Here is a 17,500-nt window from a genome sequence, read left to right on the forward strand (position 1 = left end):
TTTTTTTTGCTTTTCTATTTTGCTTCTCATTTCGCCAATATACGAAAGTGTCCAGGATGAAGTCTCGAGTGAGGTATATAATTTGCTTTTAACTCGTTACGATTCGAGTGAATTTCAATGGTTTCCCCTATAGCTATATAGGTGCGGATAGTACTGGCAAGCTTTCTGCTCTCTCTCTCTCTCTCTCTCTTTCTCTCTCTCGGGCATTAAGCCAGGTTTGAAATGCGACCTGTCGTAAACGTTAATTTGATACTGAACAACGGTTTTAGTCCTATCGCAGGCGAACAGACGACAATAATGATGCCTCGCAATGTGCGTCCCATTGTGTCTGTCTTTCTCTTTATAATGGGACTAAAGACGAAACGATTTGCCTCTGCGTATTTAGTTATTCACGTAACAACGTTTGCGTATAGAAACATAGCAGATACGTAAGTATCGACGTAAGAAAGTAGATAGATATCATTACTTTCATGAAAATATTTTTTAGAAAATGTTCTTTTTGTATAAATATTTTTTTCCGAAGTATTTCTATTTTTTTTTGTTTTATATATATATACACACGCAAAAATAAAAAAAAGGAGAAAAAGAGCAAAAAGCAAGAAAGTAAAAAAAAAAAAAAAGAACACAACAGAGTAAAAAGGAAACACGTCTCAAAGGGGATACTATGAAAAAGATCGAAGTGGAATAAACTCGAGAGCAAAGTCAAATGGTTGTCAGACCGAAATACTCAACTCCTCTATCTTCACTGTCGAAAGGCATTGGAGATATTTTTTCTGGATCGTTAAAAACCCCGTAGAAAGCGGTTCGAGTTCGTCGAGTGCGAACTAATTGAACTACCAACGTGTAAAAATAATGATAACGTTCAAGTGTTGGATTTTTCATGGTTGTCCTTTCACGCCTGCTGTGTGTTCTCAATTATCGAACGTCGTATTACCAGTCTTTCTTCACGTTGATCAAAAATGAAATACGTAGGTAAATACATAATTAAGAGAATGAATCGTAAAGTCTAATCGAAGATTAGAAATTACGTGTATCTAATTACACGTGTTTACGGTACATAATATTCTTCGTAAGATAAATATTTATTCGTCATAATATCGATAATATCTATTTAGTATCAATCTGATCAATAGTACGACTAGTCGTTTAATCGATCATTAAACTGTAAATGACAAAAACTGATGAAATATTTATTTGTATTTAAATTGTCTTAGAACTTATCATACGGAAATAAATATTTTCCATAACTTAACGATTTATTTAGAATTAATATTCGATGCGGCATGATATTTCGCGAGTAACTGTCGATAATATTGATTTGTTATCGATCCGTGACAGTAAGAGTAGTCTCGATCAATTGATTTACAAGTCATTCTTAGACGTTAAATGACAAAAACGCGTGGGTTATTCGGAAGAAGTATAACAATGAGGGATTTAATAATAATATTTTCGTTTACGCGGGTCGCGTCCGATCGATATAAATGTAAATCAGTATATGCGACGTGCCATACGACAGGCTTTTCAATTCTTCCATTACATATCGAAGCGGAGGTTAGGAAGGAAGGATGGAAGGTTGGAATGATGGAGGAACTGGATGAATGAAAAGAGACAGGACGAGGTATAGTGCGTGTCCAAGTTGTATAGTAAATGTCGTTTCAACGAAGACGCCGAGGACGTATAATAGAATCCGATTTATCGAGTCACGAAGAAGAAGCTTTTCGTTTGATGATAAAAAGCCTCGTCGTCGTCGTCGTCGTCGTCGTCGTCGTCGTCGCCGTCGTCGTCGTCGTCGTCGTCGTTGTTATTGTTGTTGTTTTGTATTATCACGAATATAATCGCGTGTCGGAGCCCATCGTAAATCGTTCGAATCGAATAAATTGAGTCATCGATCCCTCCTCGTTATCGTCGACTTATTCGTTATCCTCGCGACTTTGCTTTTGAGAAATACAAAAAGGTAAACGACAAGCGAGACGTTTCTTATCATTTCGAGAATATCAATTCACCGATTGAATTTTAAACGTGAATGAATGTGAAATTCACCGATTTGTATTCCGATCTAAATATATAAATGATCGCGTGATTGTATTCTCTAATCTTGTTAGTCGACGGTATCTCGATGGTAATTGATACTTTAATACTTAATAGATGGATATTCTTGTCGTTTTAATAAATTTATTAATACGCATTGAAACGAAACGAGTTGCTTGAGGCGTTGTGGGAGTGGGAAAGGAAGATGGAGTAAAAATAAAAGCGATGAAAGATATGTTCTTATGATAAAAATGGAATGGGCCTGAAGGAACGACGACGAGTTGACACGTTCTTTAGTTTTTAATTTTTACGATTCTCTTTGTTTTGAATCGATGGATCGAATTAATTTAAAAAAAATTTGTTGAAATATACTTTTTATAGGTCGACTTTCGCGGTAATATTTATCACTGTGTGTTATTTCAATCGCGTTGGTTATAATATAATTGTAATTTAGTTATATATATATATATACACATACACACACATATATACAGGAAATAGTTTTATTTAATTAAATAAATAGAGCGAAAGATAAAAAATTAATCTCATTTCAAGCCCGTAAGAATTATAAAATTAATTAAGATTTAAAAATTAATGCCTGCATAATTGAAATATCTTAGCAGTGTTTAATTGCGAGTACCATTTCGTACGGTTCAATTTCATTGAATTAATTCTTTTATTCTTGGACAAACTTTGAGACTGATTCGTTTATCGATCAGGTGCAGGTGATATTATTAATAGTTTTTTTTTATTTCTTATTTCTTTTTCCTTCTTTCTTTTTTTACTTTTATTTAATTCAATTCATTTCTTCTTTATATCTGTTTTATACTGCTATCAATGGGCTTCATTTATTTCAAACTGATAAGCTGCATTGATATAGAGTAATACAATATCAACCTACCCTAGACCGGAAGTCGTTATATAAAAATACGTCGAAGGTATAAACAAAGTAACGAAACGTAATAAACCTTATCTTATCTATAAATGAGTCAATGAAAAATCGAACTATAATCAAGAGTAGATCTTTAAAAAATATTTTATACCTCGTAACTGTACGTGGATTGATTCAATTCAATTACGAGTTATTTATTTTCCTTTCTTTCTTCCTCCTCGCGACCGCACAAAAAAGAAAGTAAAGAAAATGATGGAATGAACGATTGTCATCGTTCCACTGTAACATTTAGAGAAAGCGTGTACTTATTTATCCGATCTATCATAACAAATAGATAAACGATAAACGTAGTAAAAGATTTAGTACTAGATCAAACTACATACTTACGTACATATATAAAATACATATACACACGTACATAGAGATCTAGATCAAAACTACATAAATATAAACGCGTACATATAAAAAGATTAATTTCAGTGTAATCAATCTTGTATCCTATATCAACTTTTGCTTTTAGCTTTCATTTTTTTCCTTCTCTTTCTTTCGTATATTTTTTTTTTTTTTTTTTTTTTTTTTCTTTCTTTGTTTTGTTTTTTTTTTTTTTTTTTTCCTTTGTCCCACGAACGGAGACGTGAATGGAAAGGTGGACTTTATGGTAGGATAGACAACAAATGGAATAGGCCATACCGAATGAATATCTCGCGGACGAGTGCCACGGCGAGTTATTGCGTCGCGGTAATTAAATTGCGAAGCCGAGTGGGCCGCATTCGCGAAACGTCGAATTAAATTAATCGCGTCGGTGTTTTCTCTATATAGACGTGTACGTATTACGTATGTCGGTAGATGTAAATGTTATGTGTATGTGTACATGTACATGTGTGTGTATTTGTCGTTACGCGCTCGTCATTCCTCCTCGTACTTCGTATAACGTCCGTTCTTGAATAAATTCGTGCGTGCGACGAGACCCGAATTAGTTTCCGCGAGAGAAGAGGACCGTCATGCGTTTTCGTTTAAAACGAAAATCCTCCCTTTAACTAGACCCGTGTACTATTTTCTCTCTTCTTTTTTTTTCTTTTTTTTCTTTTTTTTCGGTGATACCAAAAGATTAGCGATTGCCGCTACGCGTTCACGTTCGTCCATTGCATATTAATCATTTAACTTAAGGTTACGATATCTATCGTGAACCGTTCGTTCGACGATAAGCTCACGTTCGAAAGAAGAAAAAAAAAAAGATAAGCAAACAAACAAAGGAAATACAAAAGAGAATACATCTCGATCTTTATAAAAAAAAGTCCAGTTTGATAGAAGAAAAATCTTTCCTCATTTATATTCGTAACCGTAATTATCCATCGATTGAGACAGAAAGAGAGAGAGGGAGAGAGACAGAAAGAAAGAAAAAATAGAAGGATGATAAGGAAGGTAGTAATCGATGAAAGTCGAGGTATCGACGGTTTAACCTCTTCTGAGGTTCTCGTGAGAGAACCGGATTCGTTGAGAGCAATCGATTGGCCTACGAGAAGAGAGCTTTAGCTGCAAGGTATGTAAGTGGGGGATAGGATGGTATGGGGATGGTTTGAGGTTGGTTGGAGTAGGGGTCAGAGAGATAGATAGATAGATAGATAGATAGAGAGAGGGAGAGAGAGAGAGAGAGAGAGAGAGAGAGAGAGGGAGAGAGAGAGAAACGATAGATGAGACGTTTCTACGATACGTTCGACGCGTGCCCCGTGGGTCTCCTAGTGCAATAAAACACGTATCGACGCGTTCCAATGGCGCGATCGCATTTATCTTGGCGCAATTAGGCGAAGTGCTGCAACTCAGTCGCAGGTTGATACTTGGGTAGCAAAAATAAAAAGAGACAAAGAAATAAATAAAAAGAAAAATAAAAGAGAGGGAGAGAAGAAATAGTGTCGTTCGAAGGATTAGATATTTTATTTGCGTTTACGTGTCACTCTACAAGATATACTACTGATCATTCAGATAACGAATTATATGTATATATATGTAAGTATTACGTACGTGTGCATTTATATGTATATGTATGCATGTAAAGGATAGAAAATTAATGTAATTGAAAGTAACCACAGAGAATATTTTCTCAAAGATGTTCGTTCGTTTCTCGTACGTACGTGTACGTTTATTCATTCCATTCGTTTTCGCGATAATAATAAAGAAAAATGTCGTCGATAATAAAAATTATTATATAGGTTTCTTTCGATATTTGTAAGGATCTTGAAAATTGGATCGTGCTCTGTTCGATTTAATGATTACAAATTGTCATTGTCGTTACGTGAGATATTCTCACTCTTACCTTTTTTCTTTTTTTCTCTTTTCTTTAAGTTTCGTCGCTAACCTCACCACAAGATCTTAAGATAACTTAATCTTTGAGGTTGATCCTTGTTCAGAGAAACTGTCACAACCGGTTTTTCTTGCTTTCGTTCTTGGTCGTCGATTTTGTTCTTCGATTATTCGAACTAACATATTTTGATTCGTTATTATTATAAAAAATAGTCTTTTTCTAGTTTCTATTCGAGGATTTCCGGTTGACACATTTATTCATCAGTGTTATACATTTGAGATAATAATTTTGTGTTAGGAAACAAAGCGAGAGAATTTCATCGGTTATTTAAGATAAGATTGTGTAGTAAGGTTAAAAGAGATTTAATCAAAATGCTTTTTTAAACGATAATGAAAAGTTGACAAAATTGACAAAATTTATATATATATATATATATATTTTTAGAATTTTGAATTAACGTTTTATGTTTTTACAATTCTATTACTCTACGTATGGTACAGGTCGTGATCAACGTCAGGTGATTGATTTGATTGAAATGTACGTAACTACCTGCCAAGAGAGAGAGGGAGAGGGAGAGAGATAGAGATAGTGACTGAAAGTCTTGTTATTGGAACTGCACGTGCGATCCATTTAGCCGGTTAGCTCGCACGTGACGCTTGCCATCTTTCGACTAAGCTAGCCAGACTCAACCCAGAAATGGAAGGTACGTGAAGCAGCTGTTGCAATTCCGATCTCTGACGAAATCTTTCTGGTTATTCTATCGAATGCATAAATCTACGGTGAGGTTATTGTTGTTCTATGCTAAATAGAACAAAACGTTTACGATCGAAGGACAGATACGGTTTTCTAAACTTTTTTGAAAAGAAATGTAAGAATAATAATATCAGAATGTGCGTGAGAAAGAGAGAGAGAAATCAAGAGATAAAAAAAATTGTGACTATTATCGCATATCAATCGATAACAGTATCGTACGTGCATGCATATATAAAACCGTAAAATCATTCAGGAGAATCGTTTAAAATGACGAGATAATGGATTGTTAAAAGAAAGAAAAAAATGTGTCGTGTAAACGTAGCAGTATTAATAGAATTAATCTAATGTTTCATTTACAGAATTAACAATTTATCGCACATATACGACAATAATTTGCATTTCTAAATAGGGATTAAACAAACGGAGAGGTTAAATTATTTGGAATTTCTCTCGGCGAATATCGACGTTCCTAACTCCCAGGTATTTTCGAAACACGGAATTAACGCGCGGAATATTCACCGTAATCACGTTCGCAAACCCACGAAATGTCGTGTTCCTTTGACCACACCACCGTTCTAACTGCGCGCACATCGTCATCGCTTATGCCATTGCCTACGCCATCGCAAATCGCCGTAACCACCGCCATAACCATTACGGGGTGGGGTGGAGAGAACAATAATGCTCTTCATCGACATTAATTTCATAACTTGGGACGAAAACGCGAAGCTTATTAGCTGTCAGCACGAAGAATGCCGCTAACCCCTTCCCCATTTACCCTAACCTCCACCCCTGTAACCCTAACCTCCACTTCTGTAACCCTAACCTCTACCCTCTCATCCCAGGATTCTCGTCTGACTCGGGATATTTGCATAAAGCACGCGAATGGTTCGTAATTGAATCGAGCAACTGATCCGAACCGAGGAATGGCACGAGTCCACCCACCACCCCCACCTCTTCCCTCTCATTCCTTGGGATAATCAGTCGAACGATATGGGGGGTAAGTGGGATCTCAATAATTTATTCAATCTTAAAATAGTAATAACGATAAATTTCGGATTATTTAAATTCCAATTGTAATCACGAATCAACTGTCCTTCGTTGTTTGTTCTATTTCCCCTTCCCTCTCCTCCTTCGCGTCGCATCATCGCTCGAACACGCTATATCCGTTCTTTAATTTTCTTTTCTTCTTTTTTTTTTTTTTTTTTTTTTTTTTTTTTTTTTTTTTACAGTCCCCGCATAAAACGGGGATAATGGTTAGTTTCGAAGAACGGCCGGCTCGCAAATATATATATATATTTTTTTTTTTTTATTCCGCTCGTATTGTAAAACGTCGGGAGAAAATGTTTTAGGGGCAATGAGAAAAGATAAGAGAGTAGAGGGTGTAAGGGTGAGGGAGGAGTGGTAGGTAGCCGATAAAAACGTAATTGCTAGCGCATTCAACGATCGAGTAAATTTATTTTACGCTGTTGTAGCATCGTAACAGAGTTTCCTCGATTAATTTCGCGCCTTGTTTTCTTTTTTGTTTTTTTCTCTTTTTTGACGTCCCTTGTTTTTTCTTTTTTCTTTATTTCTTTCTTTTTTTTTCTTTTCCTTTCTTTAATACTCGATGGAAAACTGAAACATTCCGATCGAAAGTCGAGATATCCGGGGTTGTTTTACTCGTTCGAATGGATTCTTGAATTCGAAACTTCCTGATGCCCCGCTGCTACTCGATCTTTTCTTTCTTTCATTTCTTTCTTTGTTTCATTTTTTTTTTGCCTTTTTTCTTACTTTTCTTTTTTTCTTTCTTGCTTTCTTACTTCCTCTTTTTTTCTTTTTCTATTTATTTTCCTCCCTGATCTTTTCTCTTGGGTTCGCGTCAAGCTTTCTTTTCCACACTCCAGCTTTCATCGGCTCCTTCTCCAACTCCTCCCGGTTTTTTCTCTCTTTCTCTCTCTTTGTATAGGTATTGTAAGAAATTTGAAGCCGTCCGTCTAGCATCACGAATGAGAACGCTGAAAGCTTCTCTTGCAAGCGAAATGTTTCTTGCGATCAAATTGCAGTGCCGCGCGTGGGGTATCGACGTCATTCAAGGAAATTGCGTCTTCTATTTTCTTTTTCTTTCTTTTTGTTTCTTTTCTTTTTTTTTACCAGGAGGTATACCGTCCCTTTCGGATACATAAAAATTTCTTTCGATGATGAGATGGGAACCTTAGAAACCGTGTTAATATTAGATTTCGACTTTGTTAAAGTGTACTTTTGTCGATCGTCGTGTATATACTTTATTCTTTTTCTTTCTTTTTTTCTTTTTAAAGAATATTATTTCAAATCGGTAGAACGCGAAAAAAAATTTTCTAAGGGAAATATTTTTCTTTTCTTTCTTTCTTTCTTTCTTTCTTTTTTTTAAATTCCTCGAAAGGTTAACGTCAACGATGGGCGCTATGTGCGCGCAATGTTAAAGCCAAAAGTGAATAAATAATGAAATTGCTCCTAAAGTACATAATATAAAAGTAACGACGAGAATAGGGAACACAGGAGCAGCAGGACACTGGGATGACGGTATTCGTAAAATTCACCAAACTTCGGAAGTAGATCGTGGAAAATTTCCTTAAGGTATATATGTATGTATATACATGCTGTGCACTGTACGCGGAAGAAGAAATGTTACCACGTACAAACGACCGACTTCGTTTTACTCAAGGAAAACTATTTACTTTCTGTGTTTCAAAAGTTCGCCGATCGTTTATTCCCTTACATGAAACGTTCAAAAGACATTAGATCTTTTCTAACCCGAAACATTCATATGGAAAAAGGAAAGAAGGAGAAACGAAAACGAAAGGAAAGGGGGAAAAAAGAAAAAAAAAAATTCATCAGAACGTATATAAATAGTATGTTTGGTTACTATTCCCTCTGCGGAGTTTCGAACGGATGGATTTATTCGAACAAATTCCTGAAGAAGAAGAAGAAGAAGAAATAAATCAAAAAGAAACAAAAATACCAATAAAAAAGAAAAAGAGAATCGAAAGAAGAAAAAAGAAAATAAAAAAAAAAGAGAAAAAAACAAAAGAGCAAGAAGAAAAAGGACAAAACGAAATCGTAACGCTTGACCGATAAAAGCTCGTCGACGATCAACAAAAACACAAACACAAAAAAGAAAAACATTGAAAACAAAGGAAAGTTAGAAAGAAAGAAGAAAAAAAAATATAATAAAAGTACAAGAACAATATTGTCAGCGTACGATCGATTAAGTAAAAAATGAGGAATTAATTTCATTGAAAAGATAAACTATCGAAGAATGTGATTGGTTGGAAACATAGCCGTTGGAAATAAGTTAATGCTTGCGCTCAATCTCAAGGAAGAAGATGTCGTGGAAACAGAATTAACCTTCGCTTCGAATTTCCCCGAAGAGACAGACAAAACGTCATTTTCTCTATTCATCTCTCTCTCTCTCTCCCTCTCTCCCTCCCTGTTTCTCCTGCTCTCTCGTTCGGTCTCATTTTCACTCGGCTCGACGTAGTCTCGTAAATTAGTTCCCAGTTAATCGGTTACGGCGTTAACATTGCGTGGTGGGAGTGAGGAGGAATGGGGTGGGATAGCGGTGGATGGGAGTGGGGAGGGGAAGAGGAAGCAGGGGGTTATAGGGTTGCAAGGACGAGTCCTCCGCGAAAGGGATAATTTGCATTTTAATTGCACCATCCGAGCCTCCACTCTCTTCGAAGAGAGACAGAGAGAGACAGAGAGAGAGAGAGAGAGAGAGAGAGAGAGAGAGAGAGAGAGAGAGAGAGAGAGAGAGAGAGAGAGAGAGAGAGAGAGAGAGAGAAAGCGACCTGGCCACCCCTTTTCATCCTCCTTCTTCTCCTTCCTACCCTTTCACACTCCCTTCTCGTCTTCCACGTTGACACTAAAACGAGTTGGCGCGCATTGTGCTTACCCTTCTCTTCTTGCAAAAATAATGTTCCCATTAAAATTGAAAGTCATACTACTCACTTCTATCTCTCTCTCTCTCTCTCATTCTGTATCATGTCTGTATATGTGTGTGCGAGAGAGAGAGAGAGAGAGAATTAAAGAGAATTTTACTAACTCGGCTCAAATCTCCAACATTCCTCTCCTCTTCTCTCCTATTTTCTTCTCTTCTATCCAATCCTTTGCTCTATCTTTCCCTCTTTCTCTTCTTCCTCGTTCGTTCGTTCGTTAGTTCGTTCGTTCGTTCTTCTTCTACATCTACTCTTGACTTCTATCGATCGTAATTTAATTTACAACGATTCCGATAATGGCACTTTAAAGCCGAACCATCTCTCCTGACTCAATTTCGTCTAACACGTCGTTGGTACCTCTAACACGTTTACTTGACAAAATTTACTTAGTAACCACCTTACGGATAGCCTCGTCTCGTCGACCATTTTTTTTTCTTTAATTCTTCTTTTTTTTTTTGTCTCTCGTTTTTTATTCCATTTATTTTTTCTTTCTCTCCACGGGCTCCTACAGGGTACACAAATCTTTTACTAGTCGGCTCAGTGTTAACCAGATGAAGAATAACGATGGTGGTGAGGGAGGAGGGAATGGGGAGAGTTCGGGTAGTTGGGAACATTTGGGGGGTGGTCAGGTAGATGGTGAAAAATTTTCATAAAGGATCTTTATGAATTTTACTCACCCGAATCTTATTTTACGTTCATGGCCCGTTATTACGCGATGCATAAATTTTGTGAATTCTTTCGGAGTCATGGAAAGGGACAGAAGAGGGAAGGAGCGAGCGTTGAGGTTGGGAGTGAGAACTAGAGGTTGGCGAGAAATTTATTTAAAAAACGATAATTACGATAATTGCGAACAAAACTGTTAACGAAGTATTCATCTCTATTTCTCTCTTTGTTTTTCTTATTTTGCATTTTTTTCCTTCTTCTTTTCTTAGATCTGATTTAAAACGTAACGTGGCTTTTGATTGATAATTCAACGGTGAATTTTCTGTTTTTCTGTTTTCTTTTTTTATTTTTTTTTTTACTACCAAATCTGATAATTAACCATAATTATCTTCAAAATAATCTCACGGCGGATTACCCATTAAATTATCCATAAGTTTATCCTGATGATTATATTAACAAAGGTGTTAAAATGGATTACGAAAGTAACGTGAAATGGATAAAATAATTGTTTTGTTTTGTTTTGTTTTCCCCTTATTTATTGAATTTCTTTTTATTTTTCTTTTTATTATTATTTTTTTGTTTAGTTTCCTACCGTTTTGTCTCGTTTTGTTTTGTTTTGTTTTTCTTTTATTAATTTCAAGTCCCTACCATTCTTCTTCGTATACTCATAATGAAGCGGAAACGAAAACTTCCGCAGTGAAACTTTAGGGAGAAGGAAGTTTTAACGGTACTCTCTCGAAGTTTTCAAGCCGGATGTTCCTACGGTAACTTTTCCCCGGGCATAAAGTACTCCTCTCGTTCACGTCGGTGAACATTAATAAATTTCGGTACGCCGAGATCGATCTTACCCTGGTCCATAGTGATGAAACAAATTATCGATGATCTGGATTATAGAAGGACATAATCCTCTTCCACCAAAATCCAACTTCTACTGGGAGATAACTTTGATTTATTGATGATCGATCGATCGATCGTATCAGTATTCGTATTCGTATTCGTATTCGTATTCGTATTCGTATTCGTATTCGTATTCGTATTCGTATTTGTAGAGCATTAAAGCGAACAAAGTGAAAGGGAATTAAATTGATCAATGGAACTCGAATAAATGAATGAATACAATTTTTGGATATCTTTACACGTATTTACTTGCACGATCAAATGTTCCCAAAGTATAAAATGAGAAGGTTATTAATACTAACATAAAAATAATTTTTTTTCTATCCTATTTGATTACTCTATAACGTTCATTAAAATTATCAGTAACATAAATGCATAGAATATTTTTTTTTCTCCAGGGAGAACAAATATTAAATTCTACATTATGACGTACCAGTACATATATACGTGTACCTACATACATACATACATACATACATACATACATACATACATACATACATACATACATACATACATACATACTGTATATCACTTACTCATTTACGGCTATAAAATAATATTAGATTTTATATATGGTAAATTGTAAAATATAAAGAGCAGAATCTCATGAAAACTTTTTTTTTCACATTTTCACACTCTTCAAAAAGGTCTTTGATCCTTATTTCCAAAACTCTCATTCGTAATTTCACGGTAATACTTGTTCGCAAGTTTCGACAAACGCACACGTAGACACACAGAAACGCACACGCGTTTGCGATTCACTTCGGATGCGAACGAGTCACAGATTCGAGATTAGTTTTATGGTTAATATCCAGGTGCGGTGTTGATTTTATGATACACTTCATTCACAATTTCACGTTAGGTGAAATATGTACGTACATACGTACGTACGTAATATATACGTGCGTATTGAATACAACCTATACTTAGAAAAGTTACTTTGTAAAGTGACGTTGAGGTTAGTTGAGGTTAGTTGAGGTTAGTTTACTCTCGTCGTTGTTGAATTTATCGTGGTCCCATTTCGGTGTCGTAACCGAAGCTGCCTCTCGTATATTTGAATGTCGAATGATTTTCCATGTTTTCATTTGTATATATGTCTAACGGCAAACCCTTTCTAACTATTTTTAAAATGGTATTCATGACTCCGTTCGAATTCAAAAACTTCCTATACGTTTTCTTAAACTCTAACAATGGAATTACAATGTCAATGATCTCCTTAAGATATATCTCGAATTTTATCCTAATGACAGCGACAACAACATAAACGAAAACAAAAACAACAACAACGACGACGATGACGACGACGACGACGACGACGACGACGACGACGACGACGACGACGACGACGACGACGAAAAGAAAATGAACGATAAGGAAAAATAAACGTACATAGATAGCTCGAATAAATTGAAATCAAATGCAACCATTACCCCAACAGGCACACCAGGGTACGCTTCCACTGCTAGTACTACCTTTTCTCGATTTAACGAGACTGTCCCTGATATTTCCGGTATTAAACATTTCCTTATCAGAATTAGCCGTTATCAAACCGTCGGAATATTTTTCCTTGCTAGTAGTCTCCAAGCTGGCGCTTCTGGTTGTTTTGATCGACGTTACGGATGGTCGTTTCTTAGGATTGAAATAAGACGATACCCGTCTAATTTGATCCTTCCTCGGTGAATCTTGTCCCGACGATGAGGATCTACTCTCGTTCTTATCCTCGAGGGCATCGGAGGTCGTCGTAGTGGTAACGCTGAGTTTCCTTGGCCTATGACATCTAACCGATTTGTCAGGTGAATCCGGCGTAGTTTCCGTCGACGTAACGCTGCTCTGCTTTTTCAATTTCCTTTGAGCGTGCGGCGATATCGATTGTTTAATTACAAATTTTTCCTTCTTTATCGCGCGTTTTCGTCTAATCACACTCGGTGTATTTGGCAGACTTACGTTATCATCATCCTGACGCGAACATCGAACAATCTGTTCGTCCTCTATATGAGAGTCACCATCGATTGAGGTTTGCGTTTGCGCTTGTACCTTGTTCTTAATCTGATCGTAATACATTCTAATGTTGTGACAAACGTGACCGGTCGGTCCGGCCGGTACGAACGGTACGTTCTGATAAAGATTCTGATTTTGATTCTGCAGATAACGCGTCGCGTTTATTCTACGTATGGTTTCAAAATCGTACGGCATAGCCGATGGTAAGAGGGTATGAGGGCTCGGCCTTTCGAAGGACGTAACTTGAAAGTCCTGCGTCGACGGGGATAGATTTCTTTTAGAGATCAATTGATCGGTAGGAATCAACAAACGATTTTGATCGGTCGTCACAATGTTATCCTGCCTTCTACGATATCTTTCGCTAGGTCGAAGTCCTCGAGCAAAACTCGTTGGCGGTGGCAGTGGCGGCGGTGGCAAAGGAGGCGGTGGCGGAGGTAGCGGTAACGACGACAACGGCGAACTTGGATAATTGTAATTCATGTTATTTTCATTTACTTGAACGGAAAGTGGTTTTGTCAATGGAGAATCTCGTTCGGGACACTCGAAACCGATTCGTTCGATATTACGTAGAAATGGATTCGTTAGAATTCTATAATCCAAGGTAGGTAACTTTGGGATCTCCGGTGTATTAACGTCGTTATCACGTTCCTTACGTGGTATCTTTAACGTCACGTTCAAATGCGATTTGTATGCCTTAGTCGTCGAATTGTCGATGTTAAAATTGTCCAAGGTATTGTCGCTCTTGGTCATTATCGTCATCTGTCCTATATCGTTATTATTGTTGATCTTTGTCATCATATTTTGATTGTCGCTTGTTAAATCCTGACAAGACATAGATTTGATCAATTGATTATTGATCGGTATAGATTTGATAACTGAGAGATTCTCCGTACTGAGATACGTTCTCTGTACGTCGTCCTTGTTCGTTTGAACGAAATTATTCCCATAGGAGACAGCACCGTTCACGCAAACATCAACGGAACCCTTATGGTTTCCTAACAATTGATTATTGTTACCACCGCATATAACCGTGGATACTGTTTTACCGCTACTCGAACTGTTACCAGTACCAAAGTAATTATTACCAGTGATATTTGGTGAATCCTCGTCTAATAATTTCTTCGATTTCAATGTTGCCAACGGAGCGAAGAAATGTTTTCGCTTTTCCGCAGTAGTACCAACGTACGAGTACGGCTCGTCGGAATCTTTCTCCTCGTTCTCGATATTACAATCGCCGATTATTTTTCTTTCATTATCTTCCAGATTATTTTGTTGAATCGATCGTACGTCAACGTCATCCCATACGTCGTTGGCCAACGACGAATCCTCGAACAATCCTTTAGAAAATTGTTGTTTACCTTGAATTTCCGTAGAATCGAAATGACTTTTATCTATCGTTAGATTCGTATTGTTACCGATAATTTGAGTATTATTACCCATTTGCGACGTTCTTTCGAAATCGGAGATTCCCATAGTCGCATTCGATATACCGGTAGACAATACGTTCGTATAACTTGACAATTGCTTCGTTTCCGAAACTAACATATTGTTTTGCCAACCGATAGGCGGTACAACGTGGATATCCGATAGATGATTATTATCGTTCATTGGATTTAATAATGGTGAATCCATATTGCTAAGGGGTATCAATGGATCCGCGTATAGGTTTGGACAGGGAAAAGGTATAACCGTCGATACGTTATTACCAGGTATCGATTGATCGACTATCGTATTGGGACACTCGAACAATGGACAATCCGGGAAATAATTTGGTTCTGTATAACCTTGACAGGATTCGTATGTACCCGGATAAAATGGTATATTGTCGTGTAATTTTCTAATTGTTTCGAATAATCTTACGTTCGATTTCCTTTGATTTCCTTCTTCGTTCGTTGTAATGACATTATCAAACTTTTTATCCTTATCCTTTTTCAATTCCTCTTCCTCGTCTACCACCGACAGATCGTCGAAATCAACGTGCAAACGGTGCAACAAGTTATTATTGTTACCGTTCATCTTTTCCGTCGATATCTTTTGATTCTCCGCGTTCTCTAATTGTTCCTCGCGATCCCGTAAACGCGTTCTCCTATCTTTATCATCACTGGCTCCCACGGGTTCTTCCTCGTGCACGTTCTCGTCGGAATAATCCGAATGCAGTTCCTCCTCGTCATCCTCCTCTGAGCGATCCTGAAATCCCATTCGTTTTATAATTATTATTATTATTTCTTTTTTCTTTTTCCTTTTTTCTCAGTTAGAATAATTATACGAGACTAACTCGATCGCTTTTTTTTTTTTTTTTTTTTTATGTAAATGTAATGGAGAAACGAAGAAGAAGAAGAAGAAGAAAAAAGGAAAACTTACCTCGGATTCGTCGCTTTCAGGTTGATTCTTTTGTCTTTTTAGTATCTCCTCGAGCTTATCGTACTCGTCCCGTAGGCTCCATATCTCTCTTCGCAGCTGCTCGTTCTCCCTTCGCAATTTCTTTATATCGATTTGACCTGAAATAAGAAGTACCAACGAAAGGAAACGGTTTATCGTCTTCGAACTCTATAGAAAATGAACAGTGTGTTAGAAAGAGAATGATATATATATATATACACATATATAAATATATAGATAGATGGGTAGGTACACAGAAAGAGAAAGAGAGAGAGAGAGAGAGAGAGAGAGAGAGAGAGAGAGAGAAAGAACTTTCCTCTAAGATTCATCTTTTTCTCTCTCTTTCTCTTTATTTCTCTTTCTCTCTCTCTTTGACACTTTCTCTCATTCTTCCTCTTTCTCTTTCTTTCATTCTTTCACTAGGAAAATCACTTAATCACTGGCTTTAGTCGAGTCAGTGAGGGCTGCCTGGTACATCTATTGAATCGATCGATCATTGGTCAGCGAGGGAGAACAATCTCTGGGCTTTGAGGAGCTCCTCCTTCTCTTTCTTCGTCTCCTTCTCTTCTGTACTCTCTAACCTTTCGTATTTCTCGCTTGCTCGTTCGACTCGCACGTGTCAAGGATCGAGTGATAAATCACCGCGGCCTCTGGACCTTCCAATTACTTAACTCAACGCGAAAACTAGTAAACTTCTCTCGTCGTAGCTCATTTAAAGATCGAATTTAATAAATCGAACGGTTTTCTTGGCCTTTTTTCCTAACCCCCTCCCCTCCCACTCCCTCTCTTCTCCCTCTATACTACCAATTCCTACATCGAAAATCGATACTTTTACTAATCGTAAAAAACGATCTAGTGTCAACCGACGTCGAGTGGATCGAATTCGATAGATAGAATAGATAAAATAGAATGAATAGATGGATAGTTAGATCGATTGATTTCATCTTCGGATAAAATTTCTTTTTTCAGTTTTCTTTTCTATTTTATCGAAAGGAAAAGAAAAAAAATTCCCCGCTAAAATTGATACGCAAGGAAAAAAAAAGAGAAAAGAAAAAAGAAATAAAAATAAAGAAAGCAATTTAAAATATAGAGAAATGCATTTTAATTAAAAACATTTTATTTCTAATAGACTTGTGAAAGAAAAATTAATATATTGAGAAAAATGAATCTCTTTTTTCTTATTTTCTCTCCCTGTCTTTTTTCTTCTTTTTCTTTTCTTTTTTTTTTTTTTTTTTTTTTTTTTTTTCTAATACTCGAGACTTCCGTGACATTTTATGCAAATTAATTGGTGCGCACGGTTTTTGCAACCGTGTAAAATTAAGTATGATGCGTTAAGAAAACCGTGTGACTGTGAATCGTGTGCAAAAAAAAAAAAGAGAGAGAGAGAGAGAGAAAAGAAAAAAGTAGAAAAAAAATATCGTGTAACAAGGAGACCCAATATTTCGTAATTAAAATCTCTCTCTATCTCTCTCTTTATCGCAGAATTTCATTCGATATCTTTCGCGCAGAGTTAATTCGACGAATAATTATTCCGTTCGGGTTTTCGAATTGGGAATTTCATTTTTTATACGAATGTCGGTTACTACACACTTTCTACCGTCTGTGTGTGTGTGTGTGTGTGTTATATTATAACAC

The 17,500-nt window shown here is 36.6% G+C and overlaps 2 protein-coding genes across 12 annotated transcripts in view; one reads left to right on the forward strand and one right to left on the reverse strand.

Moving 5' to 3' along the window:
• LOC124955770 (tyrosine-protein kinase transmembrane receptor Ror) overlaps window positions 1-17,500 on the forward strand; it is a 192,780-nt gene that overhangs the window by 31,347 nt on the left and 143,933 nt on the right. The window contains exons 1-2 of one of the 4 annotated variants that reach the window (XM_047510671.1): window positions 3,610-4,924; window positions 5,720-5,922. The exons of the other annotated variants lie outside the window; for them this stretch is intronic. Coding sequence (XP_047366627.1) covers window positions 5,916-5,922 — 7 coding nt within the window. The 5' untranslated portion in view covers window positions 3,610-4,924; window positions 5,720-5,915. Of the gene's footprint in view, window positions 1-3,609; window positions 4,925-5,719; window positions 5,923-17,500 lie in introns of those variants that run through there. 4 annotated transcript variants of the gene reach the window in all.
• Window positions 11,716-17,500, reverse strand: part of LOC124955771 — a 31,266-nt gene continuing 25,481 nt past the window's right edge. For all 8 annotated transcript variants that reach the window (XM_047510680.1, XM_047510678.1, XM_047510679.1 and 5 more), the window contains exons 3-4: window positions 15,848-15,984; window positions 11,716-15,673 (exon numbers count right to left, since the gene is read on the reverse strand). In XM_047510680.1, the coding sequence (XP_047366636.1) occupies window positions 12,902-15,673; window positions 15,848-15,984 (2,909 nt within the window). In that variant the 3' untranslated portion in view covers window positions 11,716-12,901. The remainder of the gene's footprint in view (window positions 15,674-15,847; window positions 15,985-17,500) is intronic.

Source organism: Vespa velutina, chromosome 19, assembly GCF_912470025.1.
Source record: "Vespa velutina chromosome 19, iVesVel2.1, whole genome shotgun sequence".
Classification (NCBI taxonomy): Eukaryota; Metazoa; Arthropoda; class Insecta; order Hymenoptera; family Vespidae; genus Vespa; species Vespa velutina.